Genomic DNA, 26,576 nt, shown 5'->3' on the forward strand with positions numbered 1-26,576 from the left:
AATTTTTTGTCTTAAGTTTTTGCTGGTTATGTGGCCCCAGACCTCATTATTCCCAAGCTGTCTAAGCGTGAAACAAAATCAAGTTAATGAATTTTGAATACTGCATCAAATGAACTGGATGCAGTTTGGTGTTACTAAGCAGCCTAAATGCCTCTCATCCATGCTGTGGTATTGAGAAAGAAGTTTTCTTGTGGGTCATAGGAGCAGGATCTGCAATACTGAGAGTGATCCAGTGGGCCCTTCTCCAGGCTCTCCCTGCAGTAATGCCCAGCATCAGCTGTTTTACTGAATGTCAGAGAGCCCAAGGCTTTGCAGGCAAGAGAATAGTTTTATCCTAGTAGCTTTCATCTAGATCTCTAGTATTTAAAGTTGTCTTAAATCATGGACATGAATTTTCATGTTATTTTCATGAAATCTGACCATGTAGGACTTGTCCCTGCCCTTTTCAATCTTTCTCATCACATGGCTTCAGCAACTGGAGCTCTCAGTACTTGCTCTGTAAGAAGCATTGGCACTTTTTTTTTTTTAATATTTCATTTTCAGTTGAATTGAGTGCATTCAGCTGTAGAGTTCCAGTATTGCAGAGGCTGTGATCTGACTGAGAGGCGCCACTTCTGGCAGGCCTAGTTCAGTACTGGCCATCCTGAAAATCAGTCTTGGATGAACTCAGTGAGTTACTGTAGCACAATTTATAGTCCTAGGTGCCTCACAAGTAGGTAAATAAAATTAAACTATAGTGAAAATATCTGCTTACAGTTCTGTGTCTTTCAAGGCCTTTGTTAGATACAGATTTCAGGTTCAAAGGATTATATACTAAATGCAGACAGCCCAGACATTTTTGTGTGTGCATATATCTTTTCAAATACCATGCAGCTGACCCTCCCTGCACCAACTTGTTTCAGGCTTCTAGAAAAGTCATGATTCTGTTTTCTTGGGCTTTTTTGTTTTCTTTGTTTTGGTTTGAACTCCTCCTGGGAAATAGCAGGTTGGCCAAACTGGGCCAGTTTATGACCTTTCTGGAGAGGCAGTCAGCACACTCTCTACTGTGACCCCCTGTGCCAGTGACAGTGTGCTCTGAAGAGCAGCTCAGGCTGTGTGATGGAAGTGTCCTGTGGCTGCAGAGATCTCAAGTTTTAAATTACTTGGTTGGGGTAGGAATATTGAGTCAATTCTGCTTTTATATCCCTAGTCAGGATTTTCTAAATTGCTGCTCAAGAGACTGTCAGAAGCCTGATTCGTCATCATGGGCGTAACTCACTGGTGATATATTTGAAGTGTAAAATAATGTTGGAAAAGGTTTTTGCCATATAGACTAACTTGAGAGCACTTCTAGTATGTGCTTGAGAGCATATGAAGACTGTTGTTGCTTTTACAGAGCTGAGGATACATGTATTTATTTTTACTTTTCTGCTTTCTCCTTAGGCTTTGTCCAACATCGATTCTCCTCCAGGTTGTGAGCTGAAGCCTACAATGAAACATAATTTTGCTTTCGATAACATGGGCTATGAGGCAAGCTCTGAAACCATGCCCTCTCCACCTTCCCAAGAGCATACTGTGGTAGTCAACATTGTGGGAATGACCTGCCAATCATGTGTACAGTCGATAGAAGGACGAATTTCCAAGGTGAAGGGCATTTTGAGAATCAAAGTCTCCCTTGAACAGAACAATGCTGTTATCAAGTATCGGCAGTCAGAAATAAGCCCTGAAGAGATTTGCCAGGAAATTCTGGATATGGGCTTTGACGCCAGCATAGCAGAAGAGAAGTTGGCAACAGCAACTGCAAATTTGCCAAGCTTGAAAGAAGCAGTAGCTAAGCTTCGGGTAGAAGGCATGACATGCCAGTCCTGTGTCACCAACATTGAAGGAAAGATTAGGAAACTGCACGGTGTGGCAAAAATCAAGGTGTCACTTGATAACCAAGAAGCAATTATTGCTTACCATCCCTACATCATTCAGCCTGATGACCTCAAGAGACACATCAGTGACCTGGGCTACGACTGCACTATTAAAAGTAAATCAGCCCCTTTGAAGCTGGGTTCCCTTGATCTCCAGCGCTTGCAGAATGCAAACCCCAGGGAGACACCTGCAAATCTTGAGAGTGATGGGCTGGATCCTCTGGTCCCCGTGATGGGTAGCACAGCAACAGTGACTGTACAGATAGAGGGCATGCACTGCAAGTCCTGTGTCAGAAACATTGAAGGAAATATATCAGATCTTCCTGGCATAAAAAGTATTAAAGTGTCTTTGGAGCAAAAATGTGCTGTGGTACAATACAGCCCAGATTTAATCACCCTGTCAGCTTTGCAGCAAGCTATCGAATCCCTTCCACCTGGAAACTTTAAAGTAAGCCTCCTAAGTGGTTCAGAAGCAAATAAAGCAGCATCTCCCTCAGGTGCTTTCACATGCAATGTCATCAGACAGCCACCACAAGGCACGACACATGTGGCTGTTATTAAGATTGATGGCATGACCTGCAATTCTTGTGTACAGTCCATAGAAGGGGCTATATCACAGAGGCAGGGAGTGAAGAATGTAGCAGTTTCTCTAGCTGGCAGTACTGGGACGATACACTATGATCCAGCTGTCACTAGTGGAGAAGAGTTAAGAGCTGCCATAGAAGACATGGGATTTGATGCTTCTGTGCTGACAGGTAACAGTGTTTTTTCTTCTGTGGGTAGCGTGCCAGGGTGGGTCATACAAGGTCTGCATTGAGATTCCTTTCTGGAGAGAAACACTTAAAGCATCGCATTGACATTGTCTCTTCTGAATGCCTGGCCTGATCTGACCTCACTTAGCAAGGGAGAGAGGTTTCAGCTGTAAGGCACCTTGTTTCAGCCCTTAAAAACTGCAGCAGTGGGTGTAAGAGCTGAGTTACATTATGAAGCCAAAAGGCCTGAGGTACAAAGCCTTTCAAGTAGCTCATCCCCTTCCCCCCTGAAGTGGGCTTCCTCCTAAAGCAGTCTACAGGCTGCTTTAAGTAGATCTATCAAACCAAATGTTTACATTTATGTTTCAGAATACTAAAACTTACAAACTTCATGAAGTATCATTTAAAACCACTTTTTACCTAGGTAAAACCCCCTTTATATGTCTTTAGCCTTTGAACTTTATTTCTTCAGTACTGTTCAGTACTACAGTACTGAACTTTATTTCTTCTTTTTGCCTGCCTTACTTCACTAAACCTTGCTTTAAGCAAGGTCAGTGGCAAAATACAGGTACTCTTTGGGGGGAACAGCTGCTTTTGCATTTCAGTTGCATCAGTGTATGCATTTTGTACATGTGCTCAATGTTTAAAAAGTTGTTTTGATGCAGAATCTCCTCTCTCGCAAATTTCGAATGTAGCAATTTTCACCTGCCTCAACCAAACATATTTGCTTTGAAATACCTGATGCAGTTTACCTGAAACTAAGTAGTTTGATCACAAAAAACCACGTCCTATTCACTTCTCTCATGGGTCCAATCCTTTTGAATCTGTGGTACTACTACAAATGAGGAGGGCCCTGTATGTGGTGTTTAATTATCATTTGTTTGGTTTATAATTTGTTGGTGGGAGAGTTCCAACTCCATCTGGATAAGGAGGGACCCCCCCTGTGTTTAACCTGTTTGGAAGCAATTCCTGCTCCTTCACACAAACCTCTGCCCAAGGGAGGTAGTTTGTGAACACAGCTGGAGTTGTTGTGTGTCTGTTCAATATCTGGCAAAGAATAAAAATGCTTGCAAGGGGCCTGTTTGTGTTCAGGTCTATGGGGTGCTTCCAAGACTCATTTTGCAGTACTTGCAGTATGAATACTGTGCCATAAAGAGAACCCTGATGAGAAACTTGTTTTCCTTGTTTGAGATGAATTTATGTGAGTCCTGCATAGATGGCAACAATGACAGAATGGGTATGACTGGACTCCATTCTGTGTGCTGGATAAGGACCCTCTAGATACCAATATATCTTTATCAAGTGGAGGTAGCTGACAGCTCTAGGCATTGAAATTGGAAGGAATGTGGAAAGCTAGTTCTGTAGAGTTAGATGGTCATGGAAGTGGCACTGGTGAATATGTATTTTTGTAAGCATGGTAACAGCCTATATTATTTCCACATAGAGACCAAGGTTATTGTGTCACCTTCCAAACAACTGTGAGTGTTTTTGTGGTTGATAAATGTGACTTGTTTGTACTTTTGCGTCACCCAGTCACACTGTGAACAGCTCAGTGTATTGTGCATTTATTCCAGACACCGCCTCTGGAGAACACAGGGGCCAGCCTGATGCCAGCAAAGCTGCTGTGCAGCCTCGAGCTCCAGAGCCTCCTCACCAAGGCAATGCCTCAGATGCTCTTCCTCACCCTGATGGGTCAAACCAGCTCAGTGGAGCCACAGAAGAAAAGTGTGTTTTACAGATCACAGGAATGACCTGTGCATCGTGTGTGTCTACCATTGAAAGAAATTTGCAGAAAGAAGATGGTAATAAATTTAAGATTCCTATAATGAGTCTAATGATAAGGGATGATGGGATGGAAAAGATGTTCTATGAGATTAAAATAAGAGGCTGTCATACAACATCTGGAAGTTAAATAGACTTAATGGTCTGTCTTAGTGCTAATGTAACTATGTCACTGTTTAACTATCCTATTGCACTGGTGGGCAAACATCATGAACATACTTGTAAAAGGTTGTAAAGCGATAAAAAATTCAAATACATCTGAAGACAAGAACAGAGAAATTGTTATCATTTAGTTTTCAGGGCCTTGTTGGTTTACAAAGCAATCCATCTCCTCCAGAGCCGTTGAGAGCTGGGCATGCTCGGGCGTATTTACACAAGCAGGTGCAAACAAATGTATGGCTCCACTGCCAGGGTGAGCTTAGGCACAGTGGTGTTTACTGGTCTAGAAGTCTGCAGGCTGGGGCTGCCTTTCCTCTGGCCATGTAGAAGATTAACAGATGAGCCTTAGCAATGTCTGATTTCATTTGTGTCAGCATGCCTTTGGGGAGTTTTGATTATTGATTACTCTCTCCTCAGTCTCCCAGTGGTGGTCTCACTGCCTTGATTTAGAAATCAAAAAAAGCATTAGCTCTTCAAAACAATTTTTTTTTTTTTGCCTTGTGATCTTTATGTTTTGATTTTCAATTTTAATGTAGATTTCTGTGGGCTTTTATTTATTAAAAAAAATGAGGAGGGGTGAAGGATAGGAAAATAAAAGGTATAGCATTGTGCTGCAGGGCTTGTTTCAAACTACAATCTAGTCTAGGGCAGATCTTCCTGCAGTGGATGTAAAGGTTTCTTCCAAACATCCTTTTTGCTGTTAGATCACAGCAAAACTCACCTCCTTCCCTGTGTAAATCTTGCAATTCCTCTCATTGCTAAAGGGAGACTCAGTGTGGCTGGGTCTCTGTAAAAACTTTGCTGTTGTGGCTAGAGAAAAACACTAGAAGGAGGCAGAGAGAAATCATTAGGCTTATAATACCTCTAAGTTGTTACAGTCCTCACTGACAGTCACTTGTAATATTTTTTTTTTCTTACCTCAAAGGAGCTACATTACCTAATGTTTTTGTTATTGCCACTGCAGGAATTGTTTCAGTGTTGGTAGCACTGATGGCAGGTAAAGCAGAGATAAAATACAAGCCAGAACTCATACAGCCTCTTGAAATAGCACAGCTGATCCAGAATTTGGGTTTTGAAGCTACCATCATGGAAAATAATGCAGAAACAGAAGGGCAAGTGGAGCTTCTTGTAAGTCATGTGTGTTTGAAATTACATGTTTATTATGGAAAAGTTGGGTGTGGAAGACTGATTTTCTTGCAAATAGCTTTGCTTGAGCAGTTGTGGCTTCGCAGCTCAGTTCTGGCTGGTGACACTTTTTTTAATATAATTGCTGAAAAGACAAAATCAACTTGTCTTAGAAGGACCTATTCAAAAGCACTGAAATAAAAAGTGACAGTTCTATGTACAGATTAGACTTTTCTTAGCAATCAGAAATGAAACTGAAGTTTTCCTTTAAGACACTTTAGTACAGACTCTGTGTAACTGAGAATTTGTCAATAAATATGCATTGCTAATGTTAAAGGCTTTGCATAGAGGTCTAGGAGCTTTGAGTAAAATCATTGAAATTAGTAAATTTCTTATTGAAGGATGGATTCCTCAAACAGTAATTTTTATTCTCTGACAGATATTTACTGCAAGACAGAGAACATCAGTCTGCTGCTGTGTTAATAGATCACAAAGTAGTAACATGCCTTATTGAAGCTACAGGAAAATTCAAGAGAGATGAAGTTACACATGCAGAATTTGGCTCTGGCAATCTTGATAGAATCAAATTAGTTATACTTCTACAGTTAATAGCATGTCTGAGTGTTACTATGCAAATACATGGCTGTGACTTTATCTGCTGTTTGCACAATTTTGTAATAAAAGTGGATAGTTATGTTCTCAGCTTTGTATCATTTAAGACAGTTCTATAAAACCTTTAAAACCTTTATGCTGAGGCTTTGTCTCAAGTACACCCACAAATACTGGGTGAATGTGGGGGATTGCTAACTACCTAAAATTGTCTTTCTTTAGATTACAGGGATGACTTGTGCTTCTTGTGTTCACAATATTGAATCCAAACTCATGAGAACAAATGGCATATTCTCTGCCTCAGTTGCACTTGCAACTAGCAAAGCTCACATCCAGTTCGATCCTGAAATTATTGGACCTCGAGATATTATAAAAGTAATCAAGGTAGGCTTTGGAAAGTTTTTATATATGGACAATTACATGGTGAAACTTAGAAGGAAATAAAGCAGCTGATATTTGAGAGGTTTCACTGATTTTGTAGAAGCCATAGTTATTGCCATGTTTTTATGCTCTTGTGGTGAGGCTGCTGTGTTACACAGGAATGCATAGGCTCCCAGTTGTTACTCTAAAAATACACACTAAAAACTACAACATGAACCTTTTTTTATCTTTACCTGGCAAAAGTGTCATATATTAATTTTTTGAAATTCTGTGTGTACAATCACAGTTAATTCAGTGAAGCGTTGCTAATTTAGAAAAAAAGTACTTCTTTCTCTTGACAGTGACAAAAGCTGTAAAAGAAGTTTTACCACAGCTCATGCCACAAGCATTACATATCTCTGTACACGCTTGCATTCATCCCTACATCTTTTTGAATGGAAACAGACTGATATTAAATGAAAAAATTCTGGTTTACCAGTAATCACAGATCATAAAATGTACTGGTATGATGGCTCAGATGTGGACAAAACCTTTTTCTTTTCTGTCCCACCAGAAGAGAGGAGATCATACTGTATGAGGTGCATGCAGTGAGTAGTCAGGAGGACAGCAGAGAGTGTTTGTCTTCCATGCTCTAGAGTATTTACTCAGAAAAGAGCTTCTAGACCACAGAACTGATGCAGCTGCAGTCATTAACATGTTAACTAGTAGACTGTTCAGGCTGGCAGAGTAGTTCTCTAAAGCATACTTTGCCACAGAAGCATTTCATGATGCAGGTAGGAAGTTTAAGTGTTCTTGCAAGTGTGCTTTGGGTTTTTGTGTGCTTGGGCAGGAGGCATGGTTCTACTCCAGTAAGTCACCCAAGTGACTCAAAGATGGATTTTTGCTTGGTTTTGTTTCTGGGCTGCTTTGCCCTGCAGTTTGTTGTCCTTGGGCTTAAACTAACTTCAGACACTTTAATTTTCAACTTCAGGTGTATTTATTAAACTGTAGTGTTAGGGACTTGCTCATAAGGTTGTAAAGTTCCCAGTGGCTTGTGCATTTTAACTTCCTTTGTTGTATGTCCCATATCTCTTGATTATTCCAGTGGGGGTGAAAGGGCACATATTTTTCTTTAGGAGGAGTGGAGTAGAATTCCACCTCTCAGTGGCTCCCCATGCCTAAGAGCTTGGACACTTACTGCATCTATACACTGTGTTCATGTATAGGCACCAGAAGTCCTTTGCAGTCCAAATTTTGACTACCGACTGGAATATCCTCTCATTTTGGCAGAATCAAAAAGTAAATGAATGGTTGGAATTTATTAAACATGGAACAGTGTCCTCTTCTGACATTTCTTCTAAAAATAATGTAATTTAAATGTGTTTTAAGTAATATGGTTAGCTTCATCGAAACTAACTTATCTTTCCATCCGTTTCAATAAAAAGGAAATTGGCTTTCATGCTTCTGTGGCTAAAAGAGCTCCAAATGCACATAACCTGAGTCATAAAAAGGAAATACAGCAGTAAGTATTTATTTTCTCTCTCACTAAAGAACATGCCTAGATCATATCTTGTAACTCTACTACCCCCAGCACTCTTCCCAGTTAATTAGATGATTCTTGTGTAAAGCATATTTAATTTTACCATTCGCCATTTGGTTCAAGTACTTTTATTGCTTTCATTAGTTTTAGTTTTTAACTGCCAGAAGTCTATACAGTTAAACATGTTGCAGACACTGAAGTTGTTCCAAAATACTGGATCTTTGCAAATATCCAAAGCTGTGTGTTAGTACAGTGCTAATAACCCCAGCCCTGCACTACCAGCACCTCACTGAGTGGGGTGTAAAAAACCCATGGATTTACAGTTTTTCTTTTTCAGGTGGAGGAAATCTTTCTTGTACAGCCTAGTGTTTGGTATCCCTGTTGTAGCCTTAATGATTTATATGCAAATACCCAATGGTGAAGACCATGGGTCTAAGGTGCTGGAACAGAACCTCATTCCTGGATTATCTATTTTGAATCTTCTCTTTTTTATCCTGTGCACTTTTGTTCAGGTATGTCCATAATGCTTCCCAGGGGTCTGCTTTCTATTCATCTCCCATTTATGTGATCTGATGTGATAAAGACAGAAATGGAAAGATTGAGTGGATTAGTCCTGCCCTCTTGTCTGTACCACCTAAGCAGAACAAACTGGCACTTTTCTTTTCTATCTTTTTTGTATTTATTCAATTCATAGCTCTTCCTCCTGTCAAAGTTGCATCAGATAGTTACCAAGTGGAGAAGGTAATATTAAAATAAAGAGATGTCTGATCATCTGCAAACTAATTGGCTAGCTGTAGGTAAATCCTTTCATTTTCTCTGCCTTGTGTACTTTGCATTGCTGAGGAAAAGGATGATATTTGCTGGTTTTGAGAACCAGGAAGTGTGAATGAGAGGATGTCAATGGAGTCAATGGAGTCTCCTAGTAGACCTGAAGTTGTATCAGTATAAAATTTTCTTGGGTCAGCAATGCCTTCCCTTATGTCCTGCATGGTTGTAATTCTGCTCTGGCAGTATTATGTACTCTGTGGTTACTGATCTCAATGTGAGTCTGTCCCTGCTCACACCAACAGTTCCTTGGTGGATGGTATTTTTATGTACAAGCTTACAAGTCCCTGAGGCACAAGACAGCCAATATGGATGTGCTCATCGTGCTGGCCACGACGATTGCTTATGTGTATTCCTGCGTGATCCTGATAGTAGCAATCCTTGAAAAGGCAGAGAAAAGCCCCATCACTTTCTTCGACACTCCTCCCATGTTGTTTGTGTTCATTGCGCTCGGCAGATGGCTGGAACACATAGCCAAGGTAACTCATCTTCACACAAATGTTGTCTATTTATGACAGGAGTAGAGTAAACTATTCAGAGGAATTTTGAATTCAGCTGTTTCTGGTGTAGTCTGTAAGATGAAAGGTTGTTTAGAGCTCATTGTGTTAAGTACATATCAGGATTTATATATCTCAACGTATCTTAAGCATTAATCTCTGTTTTTTTAGGGCAAGACCTCAGAAGCTCTTGCTAAGCTTATGTCTCTTCAAGCCACAGAAGCCACTGTGGTGACTCTTGGACCTGGCCACTCTATTGTCAGGTAAGTATTTATTAATCAAATTCCCTTTAGCCTGCCTGGGTCACAGACTAGGCTTGATGCAGTTAACCTGAAAGCTGATAGCATAAGTAACCTGCCTGTTCTGCTTGTGTCTTTTGCAGGGAGGACCAAGTACCTGTTGAACTGGTTCAAAGGGGTGATATTATAAAAGTTGTTCCTGGTGGAAAGTTCCCAGTGGACGGAAAGGTCATTGACGGCAGTTCTATGGCAGATGAGTCTCTCATTACTGGTAACTTCCCTTGTCTTACACAAAGAAGTGAAATCTTCTGGAACTCTTTATTACAAGAAAAGAGAGCAGACCCAACCCAAACACTGCTGTCTGAATGCCACCTCCCACAGCCACAGGATGCTGTGTTTTAATGGATGCTGTGGCTTTGTAAGCTTGAATTAAAGTCCTGCATGTGTGCACACCCTAAAAAATGGAAGGTTTTCCACTCAGTCTGGCCACTTACTAACCTACTGATAGGATAGGTAGAGTCATAACACTGTTGTCCTTATTCCAGTGATCTGGCTGGAGTTTCTCCTGGAATGTATTTGTAGAGGTGATACCTTCTCAGAAATAAGTTCTAAAGGATGGTGTGGAAGTCTTGATGAGATGCTAGAGTTTGTATGACAGGGCTCTCTCAATGAGCAAGGAGGGAGAAAGAAAGCCTTGAAATTTCATGTTTTTTAAGGGTCACAGGACATTTTTACATCTTCTGAAATTTTAATTTCATTTTGTAAATATAGTAAGGATTCAATACATTGTACAATTCTTATAAATAAAGTAAAAGATATAAAAATTTGCATTGGCATTGGATTACTTGTTCTAGTTGGGAACAGGGACTCTTTTAGCTTCAGGGAATCAGTTGTTATCACTACCAGTAAAAATAGAGAAAATAAAGATGTTCTAGAGCTAGTATTCATGCAGAGGTAGCAGGAGAACAGGAGCTTTTCCACAGAAAAACTTTCTGGTCTTTGAAAACTCAGGGTCATGGAGATAAAAACAGATTTCTCAAACTCCCCTTGCTATACAAGGTCTTACTGGAGAAATTCCTAGAAGGACTTTTTCCAACCAATGTGTTCCTTGCCCTTTTGGGGGATGGTTTACTGAAAAGTTATGATCAAGGAAACAGCATTTCCTTTGAAATTAATCCTATAAAAAGGTTTATAAAAATATAACACTACCTATCCCTGTCTTCACCAGTCAGAGATAGCCAGTATGTGATTTCTGGTCATTATTGCATAGCCTACTGATTTTGCTAACATAGAATGAGCTGTGTGCTAATGGATTATGCTTTTAGGGGTATTGGCTCATTTTACCTTTTCTTTCCAGGGGAACCTATGCCAGTCATAAAAAAGCCTGGGAGCACAGTGATTGCTGGTTCTATAAATACATATGGCTCACTTCTTGTTAATGCGACTCATGTTGGTAGTGATACCACTCTGGCACAGATTGTGAAATTGGTGGAAGAAGCTCAAATGTCAAAGGTAAAAATAATGGAGAAGCAAACCTTGATCCCAGCTTTTGATTGAATAATAAAAAGATTATATGTTTTGATACTTATATACTTCAGCAAACTGTGTTTTTCCAGAACTATTGTGTATTTTCATCAACTCTGCATATTTATGTGTTTCAACCACAAACATGCAAATAACTGGGTTTATTTTTTATAGGCACCTATCCAGCAACTGGCAGATAAATTTAGTGGATACTTTGTTCCGTTTATCATCATCATTTCAACTGTGACATTGATAGCATGGATCACAATTGGTTTTGTAAACTTTGATATTATTAAAAAATATTTTCCTGTAAGTAGTTTTATTATTATAACTGGATTTTTGTGTTGGGATATCTTCCAATGTAATTAAGATGCTTTTTCTATGCAGGGTTTGATGCTATAATCACCCTGAGAGGAGCTCAGTTGGTTAGATAATAACGCCAAGGTTGTAGGTTCAATCCTTCTATGAGCCTTTTACTTTAAGAGTTGGACTTGATGATCCTTGTGAGTCCCTTCCAACCCAGAATATTCTGTAAATACTTCTGTTAAACATGGTGTTTTCTACACAGAGCAGATAATGATGCTATTTAAAATCTCTCTTCAGGTATAAATATATTTTTGCATTTACCCTTTAGTTCTGTGTGGGGTTCTTACAAATGGAAATTATTCACAGCATTTCTGGGCTAAACATTATCTATAGCTGCATTGCAAGGAGCTGAGCCATTCCTTTTATGTCTGAAATTTTTGTGGGCATTCCCGTTTCTGATGGCAGATAGTGGTTTTGGCTTGAGAAAGAAGCTGAGCTTCTGTTATCTTTAGGATGTGTATTTTCTATGCTCAGCAACTGGGGGGGAGTCTGTGTATCTGGAAACAGCATTCTCCTTTGCTAAGCTTTAAAGGAAATTCCCACAAGTTATGTGACATCCAGGACACTCAGAGCAGAAACAAACATTTGTATGCTTGAGCAGCAAAAAATCTAGAAAATAAACAATTCATAACATTGACCTTTCTTTAGCATTACAGTAACAATAATAGATTGATTTCCTGTACTGAAGTTTTCCAGATAAATGTGTTTCCTGAAATGACTGTGATTGATTGTACACCTATGTTATCTGCTGTTGACATTCTTACATATCTTTCTTCCATTTTCCCCCTGTCTCTTCCCTCTTCTTGCAGAATCAGAGCAAAAACATTTCAAAAGCTGAAATAATACTGAGGTTTGCGTTTCAAACCTCAATCACTGTGCTGAGCATTGCATGCCCTTGCTCTTTAGGCCTGGCTACCCCCACAGCTGTAATGGTGGGCACAGGAGTGGCTGCGCAGAATGGAATTCTCATCAAAGGTGGAAAACCCCTGGAAATGGCACATCAGGTTAATACAGTTAATTCTGTACTTTTGTAGCTTACCTAGATATTGCTATATGAAATATAATAATTCCCCAGGAAATTCTGCATGTTCAAAGAAGGATGGTGGAAAGTTGTTCCTTCTTTTTTTTTTTGGTCCTTTTTTTTTTTCTTTAATTGATTGCTGCTCATTGAGATTAAGAAGATAAAATGAACCTTCTTCAAAGTAGTCATAGCAAAGTGTTGAGAGCCAACATACCTTACAATCTCATGACTGTGAGTTTGATAATCCTCTTCATGGCAATCTTCTTCATGCTAATCCTCTTCTGTAAATGAGCCAATAATCCACTGAGTTTTTTCTTTCCTCTGAGACCTTTCATGAAATGCATATTGTTCATGATCTGTAGTTAAAAATTTTAAATGAAGGAAAAAAAATAATTATTTGAAGTTGTTTTAGTGTATAGACAAAAAAGACAGAAGGGAGGCAGAAAAAAACCTTCAAAGACACAAAAATTATGCAAAGAGGAGGAAGAGGTTGAAGCAGAAAGAGGTTTGACATGTCCACAGCCACTGAAAAGAAAATGAATCAAAACCACACTGTGATGGGCTATATTAGACATATGCTGAACACTTTAAGGAAGGAGGATGGTAACAGCAAGTTAATCAGACTGATAATTCTTGTTATTACTTGATCACAAGTTTTTCCAAGGATCACAAGTTTTTCCAAGTCTCTCAGAAAATATAAAAAAGACTGCTAATTAAGGCTGGAAGTTTTTACTTTTTGGATCCAAGCAAGGCTATGGTCAGGGCTTTGAAAATTAGGTGACCTCTGTGATTCTGCAAGGTTGGTGTGTTGGTTAGTTGGATATGGAATAAGTGCCTACTTTGCTAAGTTTGTGGAGTTTGTGTTTCTTTCTGCTGTGTTTATTTTCAGGATTAGGATTTATTTTATCTTTGAGTTCCAGTCTATGTGGGGCTGTGTTTTTTGCTTCATTTCTGATTCCTCAAGACCCATTGGCCTGGCTGACAATTGATGGCTGAATTTGGTGAATAGCATGACATCAATTTTGCTTAGGTTATTGTTTCTTGAACTTCTTGCACCCTTTACATCTTCTTTATGACCAAAACACTTCCGGAGTACCCTTTCCTCAGTGTCATTGTTGATTAGAGCTGCATTCAAAAAGCCCTCTTTGCATCACATACCTTGTGGTAAAAGTGATTAAGGTGCCATTATGTGACTCCTGCACGTGAATGCATGTTCTGTCCTTTGTGTATGCATCTCAGTCCTACACTGTTGCCTGAAATCCTGATATGGACACAGGATGATCTTGTAGCTTTATGAGGAATTAATAAGAAAGCATAAGGAGACCTGCTGTACAGATAATTCAAGGTACCTAGAGGAATCCCTGCTTCTGTAGATTTATTCTGTCTTTGTGTGGCTATAGTCAACTGTTCATTAAAGTCTTGACTGTATTTTTGTGCCATAAACATACCAGCACCCCTGCACTTGCAGGGTTTAGGCAGTAACTGTGTTTCTTTCTTGCAGATCAAGACTGTGATGTTTGATAAAACTGGGACCATCACCTATGGAGTTCCTAAAGTTATGAGGGTGCTTTTGATGGGAGACACAGCTGTGCTGCCCCTGAAGAAGGTGCTGGCTGTTGTTGGTACAGCAGAGGCCAGCAGCGAGCATCCTTTAGGAATGGCTGTCACTAAATACTGCAAAGAGGTACTTAGCCTTCCTATTTCATCCAGGGCCTGAAGGCATCAGTGAAAATGCAGCAATGTTGTATAAAATGATCAGGTTCCAGAGGAAAGAGCCTGCCTGAACAGTAACAGACTGGAAATCTGGGAGATTGCATGGTGGTGCAGCTTGCTCTGGACATTACCAGACAGTGTTTATCTAAGCTGTGCTTTTCTGGGAACAATGTGGAGTTCTGAAGGAAGATCTTGCTAAGTTTATCTTGAACTAAAGAGAAAATAAGGAATATATGCAGGAGGAATACTTATACTTAAAATAACATCATGAAGCAAATGTGTGTGATGACATTTATATTATCTGACTATAGTCACTTCTATTAGTCACTTGCTCATCTGAATAAATTAGCTTCAAAAGGCTTTGAAGCTTGAATATTAAACTGTAATATTTGCGAGTTTCACAAATGAGTTGTCAATGACTCAAGTCTTTGTAAATTTTACATGTCCTCAGAGGTCATTTATATATGTCATGTGTTCCTCAAACTTCAGGGAGAAGTAAAACACAAGTCACAGTGAAAATAGGAAGCCTATGTAAATAAACAATTTACATCTGCTAAGAAAAATCATTAATTGATTTAGGGAAAAATAGTTTTAAAAATATATCAAATTTGCTAGATCTTTCAGTGATAAAATTTAGAAGTAAAAACATAAATTTAGAAGGAAAAAGAGAATTTAAGCAACAAACCAATTGCCTTTCCTGTGTTTTACATTTTTAATTTAAAATTTGTTTTAGTACCCTGACTGTTTTGTAGTCATCCCATGAAGAAGTTATTACTGGATCATGGCTTATATGAATTGTAATGCTAAAACGTTGGCTGATGTTCTTACCTCCTGCCTTGTCATCCCTGTGTTTTAAGATCACTGAGAGGTACATGTAGTTCCAGCTTTCAGAGACAACCGAGAATAACTTATTTACAAATTAATATTTTCTCAAATTTTTTGTAGCTTGTAGGGTCCTGATAATCCCTTTATCTCATCTTGAAAGTACTCACTGGTATCTCTCCCTAAGTCAACAGAAAAACCTAGTTTCCCTAACATCCAGACAGATCCCTCCAGGAATCAGATACAGTTTTTCACTGTACTCTTACATATCTACAAAAAGGTCTGATCCAACACAGGCAGATGTCTGTGAGGCTAATTAGAAGTTGCCTCATTTGTAAGCTGAGTGGCTTAATGTTGAAACATTTCTTTTTCATTCCTAGTCTTGACTAAAGTAATGAACCACCAATCTAATTTTTTCATCCTTGAACTACCAGAAAAAGCTGTTCTTTGTGGTTTGCTGCTGCTAGGGCTGAGACCTGGCTGTGATCTGTATGGCTGCCCCTTTCTAGAAGTCTAAGCCACAGCACACCCAGAGCATCCTTATTTTTAGTTCTGTGCTACTGATACTCCAGGCTAGTTTTCAGTTGGTCGGTCATTGCCAAGGGGAGGAATGAGGCCTCTTTTTGGCAAGAGTTATCTAATGTTTGTACCCCACATGGGCAGCACAGATTGATGGTGGCCTCTGGTTACATCTTCAGGAGCTTGGCACTGAGAGCCTGGGGTACTGCACCGACTTCCAGGCAGTCCCAGGCTGTGGTATCAGCTGCAAGGTCGGAGGAGTTGAGGCCGTCCTTGGCACAGCTGAGGAAGCTCCCAATAAGCTGGATGCTAACAGGACTGGGGACAGCAGTGCTCCTCTGGGAGATGATGGAGTTATCCCACTCTTGGAACCACAAGGTAAGTGATTATCTGCCCTGTGCTGCCCCTGTGCCAGCTGCAATGAACCAACAGCACTGACCACCTATCAGGCTACGTACAAAAGAAAGGTGGACATGGGGCAGAAGAAGGCAAAGAACAGGAGGGACAAAAATGTGCTTTAATGAAAATTGAAGCTCTCTCCACAACTCTTGATCTCTCTCTGCAATTCAGAAACTTAATTGAGAATTAGGTATAGTGATGAGTACTTGAAAATTCCATACAATACATGGACAATAAAGGCATACCCAGTAATGTTCCTTTTGGACAGAAAAATGGTCCAGCAGGCAGCAAAGTTTGCATTATCTTCCCATTTAAAGCAGTTGCTTTTAACATATATTATCTTACTGCAACTTTTACATCCTACTCTTAAGTTCCATATTAACTTGGACCTTTTGTCTCCTATTCATATACCTCTCAAAGTACTTAATTAAAAAAAAAAAAACAAACTCAAACCTATTCAGCAGATGCAAAACAAAATGTGCTATATCTGAAAACTTATTTTAGTGCCTGATAGTTTTGATTAGGCCAATAAAATTCAGGTGTGTTTCAGATTCTCTGGATGCCAATTTGCTATTTTGTAGTGTAGGAGAGAAAGAAAAGGTATTTAAAGCCTTCCTTAAGAAGCTCATCAGTTCTCTTCAGAAGGCTGTGGTGCTCTTGACCTTTTTGAGAAAGCTCTTTGAAGAATTAAATAGAATGAGAACTTCAATCATCAGAACTGTGCCATTTGTGAATGGTGCTAATGTAATATTTTCTCACCTGCTTATATGGTTCTTGTGAAGTTGGATTGGATTCATAATGAGGTGCATTGTTTGTTAGAACTACACTACTTTTTTCTTGTCAGAAATAGCTTTTATATTTGAAAGTCACTAGTTGTGAGAACAAAGCAGGATGGCATTAACTAAATGTGTGTACTGTGCTTATTCAGAGAAACAATGCCAGCTGACAAAGGCAAACACGAGCAAGTGCTTCCATTAAGTCCATGACACAGTTTTGTGTGTAAAGAGGCACAGACTGAATCTTGAAAGAGAAAACTTTTATCAGGCTGTCTTCAGGCAGTGCCTCCACCTAACTTGTCTTTCTCAAATATCTCTGCTTGTGTACACTGCTTTTGAGATGCTCATTTTTCTTTTTGTCTGTGCACAAAGGTCCATCAGCTTCTCAGAAGTACTCAGTGTTGATCGGAAATCGTGAGTGGATGCGACGCAATGGCTTGAATATTGCAAATGATGTGAATGATGCAATGACAAACCATGAAATGAAAGGACAGACTGCCATACTAGTGGCTATAGATGGTAACTGCTCTTGCTTTGAGTGACTTAGCAAATATGAGTCAATCCTACTGCAGAACAGATGAAAACAATCTGAACCAGTTGATCACTGGCTTAGTGTTAAGAAACTACTAATCTTTTAGTGCAGAACTGCTTGTGTACTGTGAAGTATCAAGGTGTTCTTAAAAGAAGCTTTTACCACTGAACAGTGTTTATAAGGTTTTGTTGTGTAGGTTTTTATTTAAGAATTAATTTCTGTACCCACTGTTGTCTAGGATCATTGTTCAAACAAGCAGTGCCAATATGGTGCCATGTCCAATTCTTAATTTATATCAGTTAAGGATCGTTTACCAACCTATCACATCACTGGTTTCAAAACATGCATAAATAAACATGCATGAATAAACATGGTGGCTCATTAGATCAGTCAAGTGAGTTTTGCCAGTGGGGTTCTGTTCTTTACCATGTAAAAAGAGATCCCAGACAATACCTTGATATGAGAAATTATTACAAACGTGACAGATTGCCAGCACACCTGTGATCTTGAAATGAGGCTAATGATTCATTTACTGAACAAATATTCTTGGTGCCCCTAGAGAGCAGTTTTGAAAGGCATTTACTTGTGAAGGAAGTATGGATGCACCTTTGAGCCAATGTACTGGAAGGCAGATGCAAGACTTCTCAATGAAAGTAATTAATTCTAGTAGAGGTTCCACCCTGAAAGACTAGGAGACATAAAACCAGACTCTATATGCTTCCTCTTGGAGGAGTGGCTTTAACATCTGACCTGAGCACAAATACCAACACTTTCTCTGACCAACTATCATATTTGTCCATGCCATAAAACATAGAAGTCAGGCTTGTTTAAAAGCTACTTTCCTCCTCATCTTCCTGATCCCTAAATATCTGAAACAGGGAAATGATAAGAAGAAGAGACCATGAGTGAGAGAGCTGCAGACACATGTGTCAATGTGGCTCAGAATGTGTTATTTCACAAGCTGCCACAGTGGGATGGAGGGGGAGCTCTGTTCTCTTGGTGCCACTTTGCCTCCCGCAGCTCTCTCTGACGGAGGGTGTTTCCATTGGTGCAGGTGCGTTGTGTGGAATGATCGCCATAGCAGACACTGTCAAGCAGGAGGCAGCCCTTGCTGTGCACACGCTGCAGAGCATGGGAATAGACGTGGTGCTCATAACGGGGGACAACAGGAAAACTGCAAAAGCCATTGCTACTCAGGTATCTGCTTCTCTGTGGTTCAAAAAGCTACATGATGAGGTTCTGGAACTCCTGCTTGCCCCAGTGAATTTGAAGCAGGAGCTTCAGTTTCCCTGAAACTGTGGTTTCCCTGGATATATTAAATGAAGACAATTTTTTCTTCAACTGGATTGAAAATCAGGTCAAGTGCTGTGGCACAGTAGAGGGCAGTGGCTATGTTAAGATCCCACTGTAGACATGCAGTCAGTACTTCTCCAGAGTAATGAAGTTTCTTGCAGTAATTGGTTGCTGAACTGAAGTCTGCTGTTTCCCTTCATTGAAAGGCAAGCCTCTTTAGTTAGTGATCCTTGAAGATCCAGTCCTGGTCAGTCAGGGAGTCCACAGTGTGGATTTTTCATTATCTTAAAGGGTAACATAACAATATGAATTATTGCTAAGAAGCATAGCAGTCTAAAGGAGGTTGGGTTCATATTTTTCCCCATGGCAAACTATAAATGAAAAGTCAGATTCTTACTCTACCTTGCTATGTTTCCACCCTCTCAATCCTCCTTTCCTTCTTTCCCTTTGCATTGGTCTACTTCTAACCTCTTACCATGTGCGACTTTACTTTCCTCAGGTATCCCACCACACAGCTGACTCAGCCACCACTGTGCTATGCATGCTCTTCTGTGCTCTGAGGTCTGTTTTGTTTCTCCATGTGATGCTTTAATCCTCCTCCTTCTGGCTTTTACACTTTTGCTTTTGTGTTCAGTTATGATGAAGTGCTTTCCCACCCAATTTTCTTCATCAAAGGAAAAAAGTTTTCAGAAACAAGCTTGAATTTATGGTTCCAGGAACAGAGATGAATGTTCTAAACAAGCTTATTTTGTGTCAACCTACATTTTCATTGAATTTTTGGAACATTCTTTACAATGGAAAAAAATTATAAACAGTTTTTGAAACGTTTTAAAATGTTACTTTTTAAAAGGTTAAAAGAGAGCTTGTATCTTATATGTTGAAAAGCTGTTTCTGCCTGGTGAGGCAGCCAAACAAAGGGCATTATCCCAGCACTATTTAATATACTCATCTGTTTTTCTACTACAACAGTAGAGCCATTGCTAGCAACTCCACACAAGTTACCATGTGGATGGGTAGAAGCACTTAGCCAGCCATTTGCTTCATTTTTATAATCTCCCTGAGACCTGCACATACTTCTTGTCTCTGCGTTTCCTCTGCTGTAACTGCTTGATCATACATGGTTCGTGTGTTGCATTATCTGCTTGAAGGCCCTGCAGAGGGATCTGCACAGCCTGGATTGATGGGCTGAGGCCAGGTGTGTGAGGTACAAAAAGGTGAAGTATCAAGTCCTGCACTTGGGTCACAACAGCCCCTGCAGCCCTGCAGGCTGGGTGGGGGCAGAGGGGCTGAAAATTGCTCAGCACAAAAGGACCTGGGGGTGCTGGTCAGCAGCAGCTGAACACGAGCCAGAGTGTGCCCAGGGGGCCAAGAAGGCCAGTGGCATCCTGGCCTGGATCAGCAACAGTGTGGCCAGCAGGACCAAGGGAAGTGGTGGAGTCACCTCTCCTGAAGGTATTTAAAAGACAAATCTTTATTGCTGGGGCAGTGGAACTCCAGAAGCCATGCAGGGCTTGATGTGAAGGGCAGAGTATGGTTTGTCAGCATCTCTGCTATAGGAGGGTGCTGTTATCAATCCTGTTCTTATGCCAAAGGTATGTTGCTCTTCAGTTTTCTGTGTAGCCTGCAAATGTTGACTTCACCAGAATCAGTTTGGTTGATATTCCTGTTTGCCCCTTCACCTAGAACACCAAATGGCTCTTCCTTCCAGCATGAAGCATGTCACCAACATGGGCTGTCTTTCTTTGTACGTAGGTTGGGATCAAAAAAGTCTTTGCAGAGGTTCTTCCTTCTCACAAGGTTGCAAAGGTCCAGGAGCTCCAAAATGGAAAGAAGAAGGTTGCAATGGTTGGTGATGGAGTCAACGATTCCCCTGCACTAGCCAAGGCTGATGTTGGAATTGCAATTGGAACGGGCACCGATGTTGCCATTGAAGCTGCAGATGTTGTTCTTATCCGAGTGAGCACTACAGTTTTGGCCTGTTCGCTTTTATCACTCACACTCCTCATTTTGGTTTAGTTTTCTGAAGACTGCATGTGGAAAACTTTCAGTGCTCTTCTGTCTTGCAGAATGATTTGCTGGATGTAGTTGCCAGTATTCACTTATCCAAGAGAACAGTTCGAAGAATACGAATAAATCTGATTCTTGCCTTAATTTATAATCTGCTTGGAATACCCATAGCAGCAGGTATGTGACTGCAAGAGCTCAGCTTGTCAGACAGCAGCACAGTTGGTCTCTGTGGTGCCTCTTACAGGATTTGCTTACCTGCTCAAGGAACCAAAACCAGGTTCCTAGATTATTTAAAATTTGGTAGGAGGAGGGTGAAATTGATACACAATACATTCTTTTTTTTTTTTTTTTTTTTTTTTTTTTTTTGCTTGCCTCTAAGGAAGAAATACTTCTAGATGAAATTAAAACTATGCTCTTACTTTATATAGTGATACTTGGGGATTAGTTCCTGTATATTCAAACCCAGCTCTAATCAGATGTGCCATCTTACTTTTGGGTGCTCCCTCTTTTATTTGCCCTTAATCACACATATTCTCTCCTACTGTTTGTAGTCTTTATGCCTCTGTCAGACATTTTCTCATGCTCTAAATTCCCACTTAAAACTTACTTCAAGTATTCCTTGTTTTGTTTATGAGTAACTTCTCCCTCCTTTCCCTGTACTACTGCCACGTCTTTCTGTTTCCTTTGCTGTGTTTCATATGTGCAGAATACCTGGAAAGGACAAATAGTCTTGCCCTGTGGCTGCAGTCTTGTACCTGTATGGGTGCAATGGTCATCCCTTGCAATGGAAGGGACATGTTTAGTAATGAGTGAGTAAATACATATAATGATCCAGTTGTGTTTCTGGAGGTCTCAGCAGTTGTCTTGTAGACCTGCTGATCTGTTCTGTGCTATGCAGGGGTGGAAATGCCTGTGCTGGGATGAGCAGCTCTGGCTCATGTCCATGTGTTTTTTCCCTAGGTGTGTTCATGCCTGTTGGTCTCGTGCTTCAGCCTTGGATGGGGTCAGCTGCAATGGCAGCTTCTTCTGTGTCTGTCCTGCTGTCTTCATTGCAGCTGAAATGGCAAGTTGTCTTGTGTTATCAGCTGGGGAGCTGTGGCAGTACTGAGGCTGGGACTCAAGTGAGACACCCTTTGGGCTTTCTACATCTAAAAGTCCCTGGAAGTCCATTAGCTTGGGATTGCTCTGTCTGATCCTTGGCTCCAAAAGAGACAGGTGTCACTATTATGAACTTACCTGGACCAAGACAGTATGCAGTGTGCTTGAACTAGCAGCTAAAAGTGTGACTGGATGTCACCTGGGACCATGTGGTGGAGATCTGGTTCAATACCAAGTAAAGTAATGATCAGGAGGTTTTGCTGTGAATATCAAGTGAACAACTAGTTGGAAAGATAATTCTCCATAAGGTAACAATAGATTTTTGAAAAAAAATATTTGTACCTGTTTGGTTATTATTTTTGTCTATTTAAGTTAGCCAGAGAGAAACAGGGAAGCAGTGTATTTATTCTTTTGCACCTTGCTGTAGATAAGGCATCTCTCTATTCTTTTGGAAGCAAACCAGTTTCTGATCTACAACAAGATTTTTCAAGTTCTATTCATTTTAATGCTACATTTTTTGGGTACCCTTTTTGGCAGTTACAGTGGACATCTTCTTAACAGCATAGAAAGCAAACACCTTTCAAGAATAAGACTTTTTATGGTGTCGGAAATTGATCCAAACCTTCACATATTTTTACTGTAGCTGGGGTCTCCTGTATGTTACAGTATAGTACAGTACAGTATAGTATAAACTAATGTTCCAAATATGGGAAATCTGTTCCTACATCATGTTTCTAATCCTGCAAATGCTCAATGAGATCACAATATAAATACAAATGACATACATAAAAGTCTGTTTGCAGAGTCAGCTCTACCACTACAGGATTTTCATCCTAAAAGGTTTCAGTGTATAGTTATCCAAAGGATGAGACATTTCTATAACAGGATTCCTTAATTTCTCCCATTTCTTTTGACCTTGTGCCAATTTAATTAAGTGTCACACACCATTTTAGGTAGATATTGAGAACCCCCTAATAATATTTGGCTTCAGACTTATGGAAGCCCTCTTACAGTATACATTTTAGGACAATAATCTTTCTTGAAGCCTCAGATGAAGTGAATAGAGCTTCATGTTCCAAGGAACACAATGGTGCACATATATATATGTGAAGAAGACCACACATCCTTGCCATTTCTGGGATTTGACTTAGTATGCATTGAATCAGAAAGTGATTTTTGTGTCATTGAGTCCATTTACCTGCAATTGTCTTAGAAGGTATAGAACATTCTAATAATTCAGTAAACTCATGATGTTTATTAAAGAACCTCACCTTGAGAGTCCCTCTCTTTTATTATTTAAATGTTTTAAATCCATGTGAAGAGTACTCTTAGCTATATAACACTGTGCCTGAAGTGCATGGAATCATAGAATAATCTGGGTTGGAAAAGACCTTTAAGATCATTAAGTCCACCCTTTAACCTGGCACCACCAAGTCCACCACTAAACCATGTCCCTAAATGCAACAGAAGAGTGCTCAATCAGTGGTATGTGGTCTTGAATGACTGAAAACTCAGATCAGAAACATCTTGAGGAGTGTTCTGCATTTCCCCATCATCCTCCCCTATCCTTCTGTGCTTGTCTTGGCTTGAGAGAATTGGCAGGCTCAAAATTCAAGTAGTAATAAAAATTACTATTCTGTAACTGATTTTTGAGACCCTTACACCTCTAGGCACCACACATTTTAAATTAATTGTGAGCTATTAGATAGGAAATTTAATTTAAACATATATAATTAATCTATAAAGTTATTTTTTCTATATAAACACTTTCAATACATTTAGGTTATCAGAAGTTTCTGATTTGTTCCAGTGCCAGATGCTTCTACACATTGACCTCTTGTTGTAAATATCTTTTCTCTTTCTCAGTTACAAGAAGCCAGACACAGAAAGTTACGAAGCACAAGCTCAAGGCCGCATGAAGCCACTCACTCCTTCTCAAATCAGTGTTCACATTGGAATGGACGATAGGAGGAGGGACTCTTCCAAGCCATCTCCTTGGGACCAGACAAGCCAAGTGTCCCTCTCCTCCTTGGCTTCAGACAGGCTGCCCAGATGCAATGGCTTCATCCAGGAGGAAGGGGGCAAGTGGTCATTGCTCATAAACGGGGCGGATGAGGAGCAGTACATCTGAAGGACTCTGAGTGCAGGGGGAAATGTTCCTCCTCCCCAGCCAGGGAAGGCACTGACTTATTTCATCAGCAGCTTCAGTGTTGTAAGTGAAGTATTCCTTCAGCTCGTCAGGCAATTGCAGCTCAGCTCAGCGTTGGGTTCTATGGATTGTGGATTTTTTCAGGTCACCAGTTATTTCTGGTTATGGAAATAATCTGTGCCACTGCAATGAACTGGCTTGTTTGCACACAGCATTTAGTGGAATAATGTAAAATTGTAATTTGCAGAGTCTGAAAGAGTTTCTCTGTGACTCTTTGCTAGGAACCAAATTTCATACTTTTCACTCTTTCAAACTTTATTACTTCAACACAATACAGAGTATTTTCAGAGCTGCCAAATATTAATTTGTGTCTAAATGAAATTAGCAATGGCATAAAGAACTCTGTGATCAGAATTTGAATTTTTACACAGAATTCTAACTAATCATGTCACTGTGAGAACACTTTGTATTTAGGATTCATGGAATCTCCTGGGACCAAAAATGCTTTGTTATCTCACCTGCTTCAACTCTCTGAAAGGTCTTTATCAAAGATTTTCACTGCTTTGAGGTATTGCATACTTTTGATGTACATTTCTACTGCTCTCTTTGATTTTCTCTTTTGCTCCATATGAGCCCCTTTCCCCTTTTTCTTGCACAAGAGATCTTCTATGAGTTATCATTATGTTTACAGATATTCCTGTTTGGGACAAACTCCTTTAAGTCACCAGGAACCTTTCCATTCCAATTGAAATCCATAAAGCAGAACAGTTCCTGGTCCCAGTTATCCAAGACACCTTGCTGGACCCCAGGGAGCTCCTCAGAGTTGGGCAGTTGTCTGTCTCTTTCCTCTGACAGAGTGAAGAATTTATGCCAGTGTGAACAAAGGTGGTATTTACCTTGGCATGACTGAGCAGTCACAGTAGCACTGGTGTGACTCCAGTGTAGCTGAACAGGGTGAGATTATTGCATAACTTAACCCCAGCTTGCTGGTTGCTTAAAATGCAGCTGGAAGTTTAAATTATAAAGGTGGAAAAATGGCCCTAAAGTGGGCTTCTATTTGCAATCATATGAAAAAATGACAGGACCTGAACTAAGAAAATTTGTAATTTAAATTCGTATTTATTTTTTGCATTGGTTTTAGTTCCCCTCTTTACTTCAATGAGAAATCAAAGTACTGGACACCCGTTTTTTTGCTTTAACATCTTTACCAAAGCTTGCAGTAACTTCATCCCTGTGGATGTCAGATTCACCCTTTAACGCTTTTTAGAGTCAGGACAGTAGGAATCAACAGCTTTAATGCACAGTTCCAGAGCACTGTGTTGTCCAGCTGTGGGACTCTGAAGTAAGCAGAGTTTTATAGTCAAATTTAGAAACTGAAAGAAGAGGAAATACTTTGCTAAACAACGTGAAATAATTACTTCTTTTCATTGATTGAAATATAGAGCTGTTTCTAACACGGGTTCAAATCCTGCTTCTCCTAATGTAAAAACGAAAAAAAAGTCAGAGAGAAAAAGAATTGTTCTTAAAACATTGGATGAGTCTTTCCATTTTCTCAGCACTGTCTTAAATATAATTAGAAATCAGTTTTAAAACTCTCTATAAGTAGAGATTACTTTCACAGCACACACACTTTGCAAACATGCCTTAGGTGCCTGTCCCCGTTGGAAAGAGGGTCTGAAGTTTTACTATTCTGTATTTTCTTACCAGTCCTTACAGTAAAAATGTGCTTTGGTTTTTTAAAAAAAAAAAAAAATTAAACAGATGACTGTGTATCTTTTTTTTTTTTTTCTTTCTTTTAATGAGGGGTTCAGAATAAAAAGGGCATAAAGAGAGATTGTTGGATTGCAGGGTACATATGCACAAGGTTTTGTGACTGCTTTGTGATCTGTTTTAGGCAGGATATTTAGGAGGGAAAAAGAGGCAGTGTTGTTTCATGTTGAGACAGGTGAGGTTGCCAATATGTTAAAGGGTGGAAATAGGATTCAAAATCATCTTGGGGAATTGGACAGAACCAGGAAACTTTGCAAACAGAACAGAGAGGAATTAAAGGCCAACGTAGCTGAAAAAGGTCAGGTAGTTGTCTGGCATTCATTTTGTGACCCAATCTAACAACACAGTGATCCTGCAAAAGGGAGATAAACATAGAAAGGTATAAAGATTGAATCACCCATATGACAAAATACCTCATTCTGTTCTGCTCTGGAGAGGCATCAGCTGAAATAGCAAGGTCTAGTTTTATATGTCATGCTTGTTAGGAAAAAACAGTTCAGAGAAGAGCAATGAGATTTAACAGAAATCTAGAAAATGTGAGAATGTAAGTATATGAGAATGAGAAATAGAAGAAGATTGATGGAATATGAGTAATTTTGCTTACAGAATACCATAAGGAAATACAAGTGTCAAGATAGAAAGAGAACAATTTGTTCCTTTCATCTTTTCAGTGTCTTTTATGTTCATGGTGAATAGAACAAGAAAATAATAGGCTTATTTAACCAAAGAATATTTAGATTAGTCACTAGGGAGGAACTATGTAACAGGAAAGATTGTGGAGCACTGGAAGATGTTTCAGAGAGG

The 26,576-nt window shown here is 39.7% G+C and overlaps 1 protein-coding gene across 2 annotated transcripts in view; it reads left to right on the plus strand.

The window, feature by feature from the left end:
* The window catches only part of ATP7B (ATPase copper transporting beta), a 41,688-nt gene extending 15,914 nt beyond the window's left edge, over positions 1 to 25,774 (plus strand). For both annotated transcript variants that reach the window (XM_063149253.1, XM_063149252.1), the window contains exons 2-21: positions 1,423 to 2,650; positions 4,222 to 4,449; positions 5,553 to 5,716; positions 6,545 to 6,706; positions 8,128 to 8,204; positions 8,560 to 8,734; positions 9,293 to 9,526; positions 9,716 to 9,807; positions 9,927 to 10,054; positions 11,141 to 11,295; positions 11,482 to 11,616; positions 12,483 to 12,677; positions 14,196 to 14,378; positions 15,928 to 16,126; positions 17,296 to 17,442; positions 18,510 to 18,652; positions 20,501 to 20,704; positions 20,815 to 20,932; positions 21,716 to 21,818; positions 23,720 to 25,774. In XM_063149253.1, coding sequence (XP_063005323.1) covers positions 1,423 to 2,650; positions 4,222 to 4,449; positions 5,553 to 5,716; positions 6,545 to 6,706; positions 8,128 to 8,204; positions 8,560 to 8,734; positions 9,293 to 9,526; positions 9,716 to 9,807; positions 9,927 to 10,054; positions 11,141 to 11,295; positions 11,482 to 11,616; positions 12,483 to 12,677; positions 14,196 to 14,378; positions 15,928 to 16,126; positions 17,296 to 17,442; positions 18,510 to 18,652; positions 20,501 to 20,704; positions 20,815 to 20,932; positions 21,716 to 21,818; positions 23,720 to 23,984 — 4,335 coding nt within the window. In that variant the 3' untranslated portion in view covers positions 23,985 to 25,774. The remainder of the gene's footprint in view (positions 1 to 1,422; positions 2,651 to 4,221; positions 4,450 to 5,552; positions 5,717 to 6,544; positions 6,707 to 8,127; positions 8,205 to 8,559; positions 8,735 to 9,292; positions 9,527 to 9,715; positions 9,808 to 9,926; positions 10,055 to 11,140; positions 11,296 to 11,481; positions 11,617 to 12,482; positions 12,678 to 14,195; positions 14,379 to 15,927; positions 16,127 to 17,295; positions 17,443 to 18,509; positions 18,653 to 20,500; positions 20,705 to 20,814; positions 20,933 to 21,715; positions 21,819 to 23,719) is intronic.
* Positions 25,775 to 26,576: the final 802 nt, after the last annotated feature.

The sequence above is a fragment of the Melospiza melodia genome, chromosome 2, assembly GCF_035770615.1.
Source record: "Melospiza melodia melodia isolate bMelMel2 chromosome 2, bMelMel2.pri, whole genome shotgun sequence".
NCBI classification, from domain to species: domain Eukaryota; kingdom Metazoa; phylum Chordata; class Aves; order Passeriformes; family Passerellidae; genus Melospiza; species Melospiza melodia.